General features: G+C 51.2%; 1 protein-coding gene across 1 annotated transcript; it reads left to right on the forward strand.

Moving 5' to 3' along the window:
- Positions 1–4,284: 4,284 nt before the first annotated feature.
- On the forward strand, positions 4,285–10,978 carry Ctrc (chymotrypsin C). The gene is made up of 7 exons (XM_052715423.1): positions 4,285–4,324; positions 5,303–5,394; positions 5,478–5,575; positions 6,821–6,946; positions 8,012–8,148; positions 9,223–9,368; positions 10,727–10,978. The coding sequence occupies exons 1-7, from the start codon at positions 4,285–4,287 to the stop codon at positions 10,976–10,978; spliced, it is 891 nt and encodes a 296-aa protein (XP_052571383.1).
- The last annotated feature ends 4,141 nt before the right edge of the window (positions 10,979–15,119 follow it).

The following is a 15,119-nucleotide window of genomic DNA, read 5'->3' on the forward strand; positions in this document are numbered from 1 at the left end:
AAGGTGTACATGCAGATAGAGCACTCATATACATAAAATAAATATTTATTTATTTATTTATTTATTTATTTATTTATTTATTTATTTATTTATTTATTTATTTATTGGTTTTTTGAGACAGGGTTTCTCTGTGTAGCTTTGCGCCTTTCTTGGAACTCACTTGGTAGCCCAGGCTGGCCTCGGAACTCACAGAGATCCGCCTGGCTCTGCCCCCCAAGTGCTGGGATTAAAGGCGTGCGCCACCACCGCCCGGCAAATAAATAAATCTTTAAAAAAAAAAAAAAAAAAAAAAAAAAAAAAAAAAAACAAGAAGAAAAGAAAACAGGGAAGCCTGAAGGTCTCCAGGCACACAGACCAATGGGGGCGGTAGGATTCTGCGCAGGGTGGGTAGCCCACGGCCTGTGCTTTTGTCATAGGGCCACCAGCCTTGAGACTTCACAGAGGTAGGGCTGTGCCACCTGACCCCAAAATGATGGCCAGAACAGATGTGATGCATACCTGTCAGTCACCCCAGCCTTCCAGAGGGGAGGGAGTGTTCAAGCTACAGAGTTCAGAATCAATGAGCCCCCATGGTCCAGATACCCACCATCCTCAGTGTCCCTGGAGCGGGGGAGTGGCTGCAGTGTTGGCACAAACAGCTGTCTGTGTGGTGCCCATGATATCCCGGTCTCCATCTGTCCGACATGTGGGTGGACTGGGGTCTCCAGATCTTTCCAGATTTGTGGTTACACACAGCCTAAGCAGCGTGGGGGAAGTTTCTGATTTGTCTGGGTGCTTCTGCCCCCATGTGGCCGTGAGTGGAACTGCAGCATCAGGTGGCCCCTTGCTCCTTTCTCACAGTCCTGTCTGGGCAGGGCAAGGATCTGGGGGTATATATCCTGGGGTACAGCACTCCTCACATGCTAGCCACTGCCTGACGTACCACCACCAGTAATAACATTTTAGGCTAGGCGTCTCCTTTCAGTAACCCTTTGCGGGGACCCCTGCAAGCGTCACAGCCCGTCCGCAAACAATCCCAGGGAGGTTAAGAGTGAAACTGACTGAGGTCCGCGCAACTGAGGCAGTTCTGGGCCAAAACTTCTGGAGTCTGACGCCAAGGGATCTGTTTTTCACATATTTAAACACTGTAAAACTTTGAGGGAAAGTTTCCATGTGACAGCTACCACAACGAAGCTTTAGGCACGGCTATATTGAAACAAACTCCTTTGCAAAGTAAATCTCTAGCAAAGTTCCTGTGACCTTTTCTACTGACTGAGAAACAGTGTTCAGGATGAGGGCCTGGGGAGGAGGGGTTTGTAATAAGCATGAGGATGGGTTCTACTGACTGAGAAGCAGTGTTCAGGATGAGGGCCTGGGGAGGAGGGGTTTGTAATAAGCATGAGGATGGGTTCTACTGACTGAGAAACAGTGTTCAGGATGAGGGCCTGGGGAGGAGGGCTTTGTAATAAGCATGAGGATGGGTTCTACTGACTGAGAAGCAGTGTTCGGGAGTCAGTCCGGGGAATTCGATTTGATGAGGGATGGCTTTACAGAATGGCAAAGGTTGTGTTCAGGTATGAACACAACCGCTCACAGCCTCCTGATGAAAAACTGGTGTCAGTTCTTCCCTGAAAGAAGAAAGCCTTGTTTCCATCATTGTTCAACAATTCTGGGTTTTCTAGTGCTTATCTGTGAGCTCTTGTCCTCTACACTCCTTGTACTAGGGATTCCCTAGCTTGCTAGAGTGGTAGTTCTCAACCTTCCTAATGGTGCAACCCTATAATACAGTTCCTCCTGTTGTGCTGACCCCCAACCATTAAATTATTTTTGTTGCTACTTCATAACTAATTTTACTACTGTTATGAATCATAATGTAGATATCTGATATGCAGGGTATCTGATAGGTGATCCCTTGTGAAAGGGTCATATGACCCCCAAAGGTCGCGACCCCACAGGTTGAGAACCGCTGTGCCAATGGGACAGACCCAGGGGAGGGGCAAGGAGATCGAAAGGCAGCAGCTTCCATTCAGGCTGCAACTGGCCTGGCGATGCGTGTGGGCTGACTCTCGGGTGCCAGAGCCTCAGCTCTGGGGACCTGAGCCTTAGCCTGCCAAGACCCCACCCGCCCACTGCAGAGCCCTGTAGAGAAAGCCAGCTGAGAAACGAGGAGGCCTCAAGTGACCCAGTTCCCACAAGAAACTGCACCAGAGACCATCCTTAGAGCATGGTGCATTGGCACCTGCCTGTGATGCCAGCCCTGGGGAGGTATAGACGGGGGGGGGGGGGGGAGTCAGGAGTGTAGCCTGGGTGCCATGGCCCCACAAGTCGGAAGGAGAGAACCAAATCCACCCAGTGGTCCTCTGACCTCCACATGTACACCATGGCATGTGTGTGTGGCGCACATGTAAATAATTACATGTAATTTAAAGTTTGTTTTTAATCCAAACAAATGAAAAACTTCCCCAAACCCCATCTTCTCACTAAACTTCTTCACCAGATCCAAGCCATTCAGATCTCCATTGCTTTTCCAGATCTTCCACTGGACTCAGAAATTTTTTATTATTATTATTATTCACAGGGTCTCACTATGTAGCCCCGGATGGCCTGGAAAATCTCTGTGTAGACCAGGCTGGCCTCTGAGATCTACCTGCTTCAGTCTCCTGAGTGCTAGGATTACCACACTGAATTTACCACTCTGCCTCGCTGACCTGAAGCCTTTCAGTGAACCCCCAAACTCCCTCCCTTCCCTGTGGTACTTGAGGCAAAACCTCACCAGTCCTTCAGCTTCCCCCACTTAGTGAACTTCGTTCAAGAGGCCACAGCTGCCACCAGATCTTGAAGGAGGCAGACAACCCAGGCCTGTCACCTGCACCTGCCCCTTTCTCAGGCTCTCACTCCGCCTCCTCCCCGACAACCTTCTCTAGAGGCCACTGGGCATCCCCTGACCACATCCCAGCACGCCCACACGTCTTGAGTGGTTGGTTACTTTTCCATTCCAGCCTCTGGCCCTGAGCTCCTAGGTCTTGAGAGCCACACTGCGGGCCGTGGAAATCGGGGGAATGGTGGGAAACAGTGGAGGGTTGTGACACTCTCAGTACCTCCAGGTCTCCAGTTCATTCTGGACGTGGGATGAGCAGAGAAGAAACCTTACCTGCATCCCATCAAGCTCCCACCTAGGATGGATCTCATCTCCTACAGAGCTCCAGCCAGGGTTCTCTTCTCCAGGGAGCATACCACCCTGGCTGACAGGAAACTCCCTCCTGTACACAGGGCATACACATGGCGGGTGCTTAATGAATCTTGGGGGAGTAATGAATGAATCCATTATATATAAAATCATGCCAAATAAAGCACACATCGATAAACAGGCAAATCAGTACAGTGTCGAGCCCTACCCCACAGTCACAGGTAATCCATCAGCCCCCTATGACAGCTTTTGCTTTATTTTTTTCTTTTGCTTTATATTTTTTGCTTTATATTTTTGTCTTTATTATCATGACTAGAAAATAAGCCGGTGTCAGAGTGTGGGCCAGGGCTAATAGCATCCTCTGCCCAGCCACTCACTGCACCAGAGCCAGGGACCAGAGTGCCGAAGTGATTCCTGCCCACCCTGCCATGCTCTTGAGAAATGGTTGCTCATAGGCACACTAAAGACATCCAAGGGCAGTGCGAAAGCCCTTGAGAGGCCCAAAAGAATGCTTTCTATTTCTTTAAAATCCACGGGAATAAGAGCTGGAGAGATGTCTCAGTGGCTAAAAGCATTTGCTGCTTTGCAGAGGACCCAAGTTTGGCTCCCAGCACCTACAGAGCAGCTCACAGCCATCTGTAACTCCAGTTCCAGGAGATTTAATATCCTCTTCTGGCCTCCTCTGGCACCAGGCACACACGTTGATGTACAGATATACATGTAGACAAACATTCATACACATAAAATCATCTTTACATTTAAAATAATAATAATAATAATAATAATAATAATAATAATAATAATATAAAATCTGCAGAAAAACACACAAATTGAGTTCCAGTCATCTACAAAGGCAAACAGCCCTGGAGTTTAGATCAGTATTCTGATGGAAAATAGAGGCCCTGTGAATTCACTCCGTCTTGGAAACCCCATATTTCTAGCCAACCACATCTTCTGCCCAAATTAAACAGTAATTACCAAGGTCAGGAAAAGGCCTTGTCAGAACAGGTTTGTCCCCAGACTGAGCTCAGCTTTGACCCCTGTGACCTCACACCGCCCCCCTCGTCCCTATAAATGCCCAGCCTGCCTCCACACCAGCCAGTCCTGAGCACCTGACCATGTTGGGAATTACAGTCCTCGCTGCCATCGTGGCCTGCGGTAAGCTTGAGAGTGGGGACAAGCTGCATCCAGCGGGCTATAAGATCAAGCTGGCCTTGGGGTGTCCTCTGCTCCCCAAGAAAGGCACTTTGGGGTCCTGTGTGGGTTCTGTTGTGTCAGTTAAGCCACTTCCAAACTAGTAGGTCCTGGAGAAGGGGTGAAGAGCACCCTCTAAGGTGTGAGGCTCAGACAGGAGGCCCTGAGCAAGGCCCACGGTAGGTGTCTCACCCGGCGTTCATTCCGGGGAGCCACTGGGCCGTCCTTTCCCATCTGTGTCTCCCTCCCTTTGCTCTCCCGTTTTAGTGGCATTCTCCCAGATTTCAGACTGAAGGGTTCAATAGGATTTGGTTGGTTTGGTTTGGGTAAGGGAGAGCACTTGATCAGGAGTGGAGCTGGGTTCTCTAGATGCAGGAGCAAACTGGACCATATGCAAGTATTAGGTTTGCCCACATCTCCAATCAACAGTGGGAACACGGAGTGGGTCCAGGGATGCTCAGTACCCTGCCTCAGGATCTCATATTGACTCACAGCCAGAATGCCAGCCCCATCTGCCTCACCTCAGTGCACACACTCTTAACCATGCCACACGACTTCCTAGACACGGCAGTGTGGGACTCTGTGTAGTCCACACTGAATACTCCCCCATACACACACTGTACTGTGACCTACAAAAGGCATCCTTCGTCCTTCGTGAGTGCCAGTCACCTGCCTGTTCTTTTCACTATATGAAGTGTCCCTCCTCCTCCTGTGTGGCTTTTTAATGTGCCATGTGGCTTAGTTCTCAGGAGACTCTTAGATTAGTGCTACTCCTCCCATATCTCACACACACACACACACACACACACACACACACACACACACACACACACACACACACACACGGAGGGGGGTGGAGCTGAGGTCCAGAGAGCTTGCCTGAGCTTCTCACCTGCCCTTGTGGGGGACAACCTACTCACCTGCACTCCCCTCTCTCCCCAGCCTCCAGCTGTGGGGATCCCACCTTCCCACCCAACCTGTCAACCAGAGTGGTAGGGGGAGAGGATGCTGTCCCCCACAGCTGGCCCTGGCAGGTAAGCACTTTATGGGGCAGATGCAGGGGGTGGAGGGACAAGGCTGGGGATCCCTGGGGGGCTGACATGTGGCCCTTTTGCAGATCTCTCTTCAGTACCTCAAGGATGACACGTGGAGGCACACCTGTGGCGGTACTCTGATCACCAAGAGCCACGTCCTGACCGCTGCCCACTGCATCAAGTGAGTGGGGCTGACCCCGGAGACCTGAGTATCTAATGCTCCAGGCCCTGGGCTCTCTCTGTTAGCTATTCTCCTTCCAACCCAGTTGTTCATTTAATCAGTTGAAAACGTTTCTTTGTGCACCTACTATGTGCCAAGAAACAGCAGAGAAGACCAAGGCCAGCCTCTGGGGCTATTTTGGTGGAACGTTCTATTCCACTATTCTAGTGGAAGGCAGAGCAATAGATAAACAAGTAAATATGTGACTTATCAAACAAAAATGAGGCTGGAAGAAGGGAGGCACAAGGGTGGGTCTGGCTGAATTTAAAAGAAGATAACCCAGAAATGGGAAGGAGGGAGGGAGGGAGGGAGGGAGGGAGGGAGGGAGGGAGGGAGGGAGGGAAGGAGGAAGAGAGTGAAAATAGTAAAATAAGGGAGCTGGGGCTATAGCTTAGTTGGCAGAATTCCTTCTTGGCATGCACAAAGCTGTAGGTTGAGGCAGGAAGAGCTGAGGTTGAAGCTGGGAAAGCCTTGCATTTGAGGCCAGCCTGGGCTAAAAAGAAGAAAGAAGGGAAGGGGATGGGGAGTGAGGGAAAGAGGGAAGGAGGGGGGGGGAAAGAGGGAAAAGGAAAGAAAGAAAGACGGGCCTGGGAGATCGCTCTGAAAAGGGCAAAACCCCAAAAGAAGGGAGGGAGGGAGGGAGGGAGAGAGGACATGGCTGATGTGTGGAATTCCAGGAACAGCCAGCGAGAAGGAGGCAGCTCTCCCATGCTTGGGAAACACTGGGGCAGCCTCCTCCTGGGAGCAGAGTGTAAGGGTTGGGGGTGTATACTCAAGGACTACAGTTTGACTGGGAGTTGTGGGAAGGACTTCGGGGTGCAGTTAGCACCTGTTTTAGGAGATGCTGAGCAGTCAGGGGAAGCCAGGTGTGGTGGCGCTTGCCTGCCATCCTAGGGCAGGAGGATCTTGTCTAGGGAGGACAGAGCCAAGCAGGAGTCACTCTGGTGGCTACTGCCATGTGAAAGCCAGAGGCAATAGCAGCTTGACTTCTCCTAGCCTGCCAGTCTAGGGCGGCAAGGTCATACCTGACCCGAGTCCCTGGCTCTGAGCCATAGGCCCTTTCTCCCATCACTCACAGAGTCGATAGGAACAGACACTCCCTTTCCCACAAAGCCCTACTGTAGCGAGAGGATCGGGTCACCAACGCTCTCAGTTTCTGGTTGGTCCTGCCAGAAGCCACCTGACATCTTTCTTTCCCCCTGATAGCAAAGACTTAACCTACCGTGTGGCCCTGGGGAAGTACAATCTGACAGTGGAGGATGAGGAAGGCTCCCTGTACTCGGAGGTGGACACCATCTACGTCCACGAGAAGTGGAACTCGCTCTTCGTGTGGTGAGTGCCAGCCCTGCGGCAGCTACAGCTCACTTTCCGGGGGTCATGACCTACAGCGGTTCTGAACACTTCCACTCTGTTAAGCCGTCATGAACTGGCATATGAGGAAGAAGCCACATCAAAAGGGACGGGTGCACCCATCAGAAGGGTCACTTAGGGCCGGGGAGGTGGCTGCATGGCTAAGAGCGCTTGCTGTGTGTCTTAGTCCGGTTCCTGTTGCTCTGACAAACACCGTGACAGAAAAACAAACTGGGAAGGAAAGGGCTTGTTTTATACTTCCAGGTAACAGTCCACCTCTGAAGGGAGTTGGAGCAAGAACTCAAGCAGGCCAGGAATCAAGACAGGGTTTCTCTGTGCAGCCCCGGCTGTCCTGGATCTCGCTCTGTAGACCAGGCTGGCCTCAAACTCACAGAGATCCGCCTGGCTCTGCCTCCTGAGAGCTGGGATTAAAGGTGTGTGCCACCACATGCCCGGCTTTTAGCCTGCTCTCATCATCCAGGGCCACCAGCCTAGGAATGACACCACCCACGGTGAGCTGGGCCTTCCCACATCAATCATCACTCTAGAAATGCCCTACGGACTTGCCTACAGGCTAATCCTATGAAAAGCGTTTTGTCTGGATCAAGATCCCTTCCCAGATGACCCTAACTTGTGTCAAATTGACATAAAGTTAGACAGCACCATGTGCGAGCCTGAGGCCCTGAGTTCAGATTCCCCAGCACCCACATGAGAAACTGCGAGTGGCCGGGAGAACCTCTAACCTCGGGGCTATGGGAGGTGGAGACATGGGGCTCTCCAGGGCTTGCTGGCTGCCGCCCTCACTGGTGAGAGACAGTCTCCGGGGAATAAGGTGGTGAGCAAGAGAGCAAGCCACCTGACATCACACACACACACACACACACACACACACACACACACACACACACACACACAGTCATTTGTCCTCCAGAGTGTCCACTACCTAATAAACTGCTGGTAGGTGTTTACAGGGAAGTCCCTTGCCACCAAGGCTTGACACCCAGCACCACCTTTACACATCTGCCAAACCTCCACTTTGCATTTCAGGAACGACATCGCCATCATCAAGCTGGCTGAGCCCGTGGAACTGAGTGACACCATCAAGGTGGGCTGCATCCCAGAGGAGGGTGCTCTGCTGCCTCAGGACTACCCCTGCTACGTCACCGGTTGGGGTCGCCTCTGGAGTGAGTACAGCCTGCAGCAGGACACCCCCGAGGCCTCCTGGAGGAGGTGCCACTCAAGATTAGAACGTCTCCCACATTCTCCCTCCTGCCTGATATCGTCATAGATTTTAAACCTTTGTTATAATAACAGCTACTATTGATTTACTCAGCCCAGACCATGTGACAAGCATGTCACAAGTAAATGTGGTGGGTGACATAAGGGTTCAATAGGCTAGAACTCATCAGGTATTTAGAACAGGAATTGGCTCATTGCCCCAGTCACATAAATAAACCAAAAACAAAAGGCAGGCCTGGTCATGTACTCCTGTGATCCAGAACTTGGAAGGTGGAGGCTGGAGGGTCAGGAGTTCGAGGGCACTACATAGGGAGTTTGAGACCAGCCTAGGCTACATGAGAACCTGTATCAAAATAAGAAATACACTAACCAACTAACCAAAACCATCCTCTTAGGGGTAGGAGTCTATATCTCATGGCAAACTGGTGCCCAAGCCAATGCCAGCTGAACTAGACAGTTAAATGAACATTAAAACTATGCAAGACTAGAGAAAGCACAGGCTGGCTCTTTAGAGAAAGCACAGGCTGGCTCTTAAGGACATCCCCGGAGAAGAAAGCCTTCAGATGTGTGCAGCTAAGACGAAGTTCTGGAAGGAAGCGGCAGACAGTTGAACCCTCAAGATCCCAGCCGAGGAAGAGGGATCATGGGACAACCTGGCTCAGTTCAGAGTGAGTTCGAGACCAGCCTAGGCGATTCAGGGAGAACCTGACACAAAACAGAAGGGCTCTAGCTCAGCGGCAGACGGCTTGCCTAGCATACTCAGAGCCCTGGGTTTGACCCCTAGCACAGCGAGACAGAAAGAGGAGGAAGGCAGGCCCCAAACTAAAGATATGTGGGCTCCAAGGGACCGTGACCCAAAGCTTTGGGCCATCCTGATGAAGGGCGCACACGGTTCCCAGAGCCTTCTCTGCACCAGAACTTGCCTTTGCCAGTTCCCAGTCTCCTTCGGGCGGGAGACCAGCGCTATGGCTGGCCTGAGGGCACCGGCTGACTCCCTGGCATGGTTGATCTCTCCCCAGCTGGTGGTCCCATTGCCGATGTGCTCCAGCAGGGCCTGCAGCCCATAGTGAGCCACGCCACGTGCTCCCGGTTGGACTGGTGGTTCATCAAGGTCAGGAAGACAATGGTGTGCGCCGGCGGTGATGGAGTCATCTCTGCCTGCAATGTGAGTGTCCTGGCCCCACACCAGGGGGCAGCAGGGAGGTGGGCAAAGCAGGGTAGAATGGAGCAAATCCACCCCCCACCCCCCACCCCCCACCTCCCACCCCCCACCCCACTAAGAAGCCAAGCCCTGATGGACCCGGCAGGCCTAGGAGAAAGCAGTTACTCAGCCTATCCCTCGCTGCTCAGCCCCAGTACATGGGGAGGGGCAGGGGGCTGGATGTGAGCAGTTCAACTTCAAGTCCCAATGGATCCAACAATTGCATGGGGTGCAGAAGTGCTCTATAAAGGGGGGCGGGGAGGGGAGGGGGAAGGAGTGGCTCAAAGGGTAAAGGTGACCTAAGGTGACCTGAGTTTGAGCCTCAGAAACCATGGGAGAAGGAGAGGGCCAACTCCTACAGTATCCTCTGATCTCCACCGTGACATGTATGCACACACACACACACACACACACACACACACACACACACACACACACACAAGGAAAAAATGGGGCTAAGGCTGGGGAGATAATTCAGTTGGTAGTGTTTGCCTGCAAGCACAAAGACCTGAATTCGATCCCCAGAACTCACGTTATAAAAATGCCAAGCATGGTGGTGCCTCTGAATCCCAGTGCTAGGGAGATGGAGACAAGAGAACTCCTGGATCTCACTGGCCGATGAGTCCAGCCCAGTTGGCCAGCTCCAGGCCAAAGAGAAGTACACTTGAAGATGACATGCAAGGGTGTCTTCTGGCTCCACACATCTGCATGCACACTGGCACACATACCTGCATCCTCACAGACACACACACATAAATACACGCATGCATGCACATACGCACATCAAAAAACGAGGCCATAGGAACCACTTCACAGAGCCACCGTGAGACTAAATGGGTCTTAGCAGCATGAAGTGACTTCTTTCATGTTCCATTCCTGAAAGCTCTGGTGCGCCGGTCCAGGGAGACAGGGACTCAGAGTATGACCACAAAACATCCAGGACAACAGGGGACTGTCCATTCTGAAACACACGACCCTCTCCCCACACCAGCCTCCCTACTTTCCCAGACCTCTTCCCAGCCTCCTTGACTCACTGGGAAGCTCTCAGAAGCTTACGCATAGTGACCTGAACAGTCAGGGAAACCGAGGCGGAGTCCTTTGGCATCATCCCAGATCACAGCAAACTAAGAGCTAGCTGACACCCCAGGGCCTCACAGAATGAGGCCAGCCTAGTCCCCACACTTTCTCTGCCACTATCCCCACAGCTAGCCTGAGGCCTACATAATGGGTATGGAGGCCAAGGGCCCAGCTCACATCCCCCACAGCAGCCAGAGCCAGCCTCTGGGGGAGGGCTGGGGCTGAGGCTGGCTGCTTTGATGCAGGGAGACTCGGGTGGCCCACTCAACTGCCAGGCAGAGGATGGCTCCTGGCAGGTACATGGCATCGTGAGCTTTGGTTCCGGTCAAGGCTGCAACACATACAAGAAGCCAGTGGTCTTCACCCGCGTGTCTGCCTATAATGACTGGATCAATGAGGTAGGGGTCCCCTGCACCCCTCCCTGTGCCCCTGAGCTCACTTCCTCACGTGGCCTCATCTTCACTGGCTCCTCCTGGATGTACTCCCTGGTCACTTAAGCTCATGTTCAAATTCCATTCTCCCACTGAGATACCCTGGCTGAATCCTTCTTGGAGTAAGCCTTGAGTCAGGAATGGGAGGGGGAATTGCAGAGGGGGCACATGGGTGGTCATATAAAGGCTTAAGGGTGTGGGGACAGAGGCACCCTGAGCAGGAAGCCCCCAATAGGTATAGGGTTTGTTCTAAGCCCACATGCATTATGCTCTGAAAAGCTGGGAGACCCAGAGTCTTTTGAGCAGAGACCAGGCCTGGCAATGTCCCTGCTGGGAACCTACTACCCTGCAGGGCTTTGTTCTGCCCCATAAGGTACCATGTCCCAGAGTCACTCATACTGGCTTTTGTTCCACCAGAAAATACAGCTGTGAAGAGTCGGTTCCAGAAGCCTTGCATCCCATCTCCCGACAGCAATAAAGCACCTTCCAAGAACACCTGGGTACATTCATTTATGCCTTCCGGGAGTTCCTGGATCTCTGCTCACTGGAAACGTACATCCTAGGCCAGGCCATAGAGATGTTAAAGGCAGGTGTCACCATGTTAACAGGAGGCAAGCAGGTAGCTGAAGGGATCAGAATTAAAGTCTAGGGCCTCCAGCTGCAGGTGGAGGCAGGGGGCTCTTCAAAGACCAGGCCACAGGAAGATGCACCGATCTCAGAGACAACCATTAATTCCTAGGGATGAGTGTCCAGCAGGTTCCCTCCTGCCCAGAAGTCTCAGCAGCAGCTGTTATCTTATGGAGGCATTTTCTCTCTTTCTTTTTCTTACTTTTTTTTTTTTTTTTTTTTTTTTTTGGTTTTTCGAGACAGGGTTTCTCTGTGTAGCTTTGCGCCTTTCCTGGAACTCACTTGGCAGCCCAGGCTGGCCTCGAACTCACAGAGATCCGCCTGGCTCTGCCTCCCGAGTGCTGGGATTAAAGGCGTGCGCCACCACCGCCCGGCCCTTTCTTTCTTTTTTAAAGATGTATTTATTTATTATGTATAGAGTGTTCTGTCTGCATGTTTGCCTGCAGACCAGAAGAGTGCGCCAGATCTCATTACAGATGGTTGTGAGCCACCATGGGGTTGCTGGGAATTAAACTCAGGACCTCTGGAAGAGCAGCCAATGCTCTTAACCTCTGAGCCATCTCTCCAGCCCCTGGAGGCATTTTCTAAATTGAGTCCCCCTTCTCTCTGATGACTATAACTTGTGTCAAGTTGACATAAAACTAGCCAGCACAACTTGTCAACCTGACACATAAACACATCACTGTTAAGCCACAACCTTTCCTTTCTTGTTCATCCCCAAAGGCACACATTAATAAGAACATCACAGGGCAGTGGTGACGCACACCTTTAATCCCAGCACTCGGGAGGCAGAGCCAGGAGGATCTCTGTGAGTTCGAGGTCAGCCTGGGCTACCAAGTGAGTTCCAGGAAAGGCGCAAAGCTACACAGAGAAACCCTGTCTCGGAAAAAAAAAGAACATCACAATATAAAATATTCCAAGCCTTACAAGTCCCACAGTCTATACAAATTCAAACACTTTAAAACTCAGTCTATTTAAATAATCCAAAGTCTCTTTTAAAACCTAGAATCTATTTAAAATTCAGTCGCTCAACTGTGGGCTCCTAAAAATCAAAAATCAATTAAATACCTTCTTCCTTCAAGAGGGAAGAACCAGGGCACAGTCACAATTAAACCAAGCAAAGCCAAGCCTCAACTGTAAATAACTCAGTACACAATGTCTGGGACCCACTCACCATCTTCTGGACTCTTCCAAAGGGTCTGGGGTCCCTCTCTGGCTCCGCCCTCTGCACACACACAGCTCGTCCTCTAGGCTCCGGCTGGCTCCACTCCACTGCTGCTGCTGTTCCTGGTGGTCATCCCATGGTTCTGGCATCTCCAAAATGCTGGGGTCTTCTGCTGTGACTGGGCTGCACTCTCACCAATGGCCTCTTCTGGGCTCTCTTCAGGGACTCTAACCCTGCCACATAGTGCCAAGCCTCAGCTGCTCTCCACGACCCCTTCACACCTTCAAAACCAGCACCACAGGGTTGATTCTTACCCTACCAAGTTTGGCTGCCAATGTGACATGGTACAACCTCGGCGATGTCTGGAACACAGCTTCTGTGTGCTGCCTCTCAGGAAACACTTTCCTGAGATTTCGCCTCAGCAATTCTGGCCTCTTCCTGATCACCACTAGTTCCTCAGCTCCAGCCAACCAGCATCGAGTAGCCCAGCAAAGATTTCACTTTAGAGTTCTGTACCTTGTCAATCACACCTGATTCTTCAGTCCCAGCTAACCAGAACCACAGAATCCCCCCCCCACACACACACACACACTTTCGGGGTTTGTTTGTTTGTTTGTTTGTTTGCTTGTTTGTTTGTTTTTACAGAGTTTCTCTGTGTAGCCCTGGCTGTCCTAGAACTCGCTCTGTAAACCAGGCTGGCCTTGAACTCAGAGATCCGCCTACCTCTGGACCTACAGAATTTTAATTCAAAATAACAAATGGCCTTGATAGAGTCTTTAAACTTCTCTCTGAAACTTCACAAGCCAGGCCTCCATCGTTTATACTGCTCTCATCCACGCTCCCACGGAACAGCCCACTGAGATCTTGACACTCAATGGCTTTTCTAGCCCAACTTCTGCTCCTTCCACAATCCTCCCGAAAGCCGTGACCCCTTTGGGGGTGGCATATCAGCTATCCTGCATATCAGATATTACATTATGACTCATAACAGTAGCAAAATTACAGTTATGAAGTAGAAACAAAATGATTTTATGGTTGGGGGATCACCACAGCCTCTACCTCCTCCCAGGATCCCCTAGCTACAGCTACTGATTGGTCCATCAACTGCCCTGCTTCTTCCATCAATCATCATCCAGCCTTGCTGGAGGCAAGGACCGTGACGGGCCTCCCCTGCCCCAGGGTGCCTTTCTCAGGAGTGTCCTTGTTACTCAGAAAGAGAGGGAGTGTAAGGATCCCCAGTTTCAGACAAGATCCTTGCTCTGTAGTAGACCAAATAGTGTGTATGCATCATGAGCGCATGTGTGTTCATGCGTGTGTGTGTGTGTGTGTGTGCGCGCGTGTGTGCGTGTGTGTGTGTGTGTGTGTGTGTGTGTGTGTGTGTGTGTGTGTGTGTGTATGTGTGTTCAGAAACACAGACCAGGGGAACAGAAATGAGCTACCTTAACCAGTGTCTGTTGGTGGCAGAAATCCAGGAGGGCTTCCTGGAGGTGGCAATGTCAAGCTGGTTCCTAAAATTGAAATAGAAGTTTCCTAAGAGTATTGCTGGTTGTTTGGTCCAAGCTGCATCCCCAGACACCTTCTTTCCTGCCTGTCTCTATGTGGCAGTGACATGTGCTCAACTCTTGCTGACCCCAGGTCCCTTGCAGGTGGGGAACCAGGGGAATCCGCTCTGGCCAAGAGAACATGATAATGAAATAAGCTAATGTTCCGTGAGCTCTGTCCCTGTGGGTTTTACATTCATCTCAACTCCCCAGCACAGGCCTGTGCGGCCGGCTTTCAGCACACATACCCCATTTGACAGATGAGAAAACTAAGGTCAGAAAGATCTAGTGACCTCCCAGGATAGCTTTACTAGGAAGTGGGAGAGCTCAGATTCCGACACTGCTACTCTGGCTCCAGAGCTCGTGGATTGGAGCACAAATGTAAGGAGAAGGAAACTCTTTCCTGTAAGGGGAACCGGCACATATTGATGTTACACCTTGAATACAGGCATGATGGCTGGAGCTGAGGCAGCCATCGTGGGGCCCTGTGGACTGCAGCGACACCAGCTCAGACCTTGTTGAGCTGAGGCTGCAGATCTGAGGCCAGCAACCATTCCCCTCTGAATTTCTCTTAAAAATAAAAATAAACCTGCATTTGTTTGAGCCACTGTTGTTAACTCTTCATTTCTTTTTTTTTTTTTTTTTTTTTTTTTTTTTTGGTTTTTCGAGACAGGGTTTCTCTGTGTAGCTTTGCACCTTTCCTGGGACTCGCTTTGTAGACCAGGCTGGTCTCGAACTCACAGAGATCCACCTGGCTCTGCCTCCTGAGTGCTGGGATTAAAGGCGTGCGCCACCACCGCCCGGCTTATTTCTTCTTTTTAGACGGGGTCTTATTGTATAGCCCTGGCCGACCTGGAACTTCCTATGTAAACCA

This window comes from Peromyscus californicus, unplaced genomic scaffold (genome assembly GCF_007827085.1).
Source record: "Peromyscus californicus insignis strain IS unplaced genomic scaffold, ASM782708v3 Scaffold_5__1_contigs__length_169319896, whole genome shotgun sequence".
Classification (NCBI taxonomy): domain Eukaryota; kingdom Metazoa; phylum Chordata; class Mammalia; order Rodentia; family Cricetidae; genus Peromyscus; species Peromyscus californicus.

Coding starts and splice junctions, on each gene's coding strand:
- Ctrc (XM_052715423.1), top strand. CDS start 4,285: ATGTTGGGAATTACAGTCCTCGCTGCCATCGTGGCCTGCG. Junction 5,395..5,477: donor CCCACAGCTGGCCCTGGCAG/GTAAGCACTTTA, acceptor GCCCTTTTGCAG/ATCTCTCTTCAGTACCTCAA. Junction 9,369..10,726: donor GAGTCATCTCTGCCTGCAAT/GTGAGTGTCCTG, acceptor GCTTTGATGCAG/GGAGACTCGGGTGGCCCACT.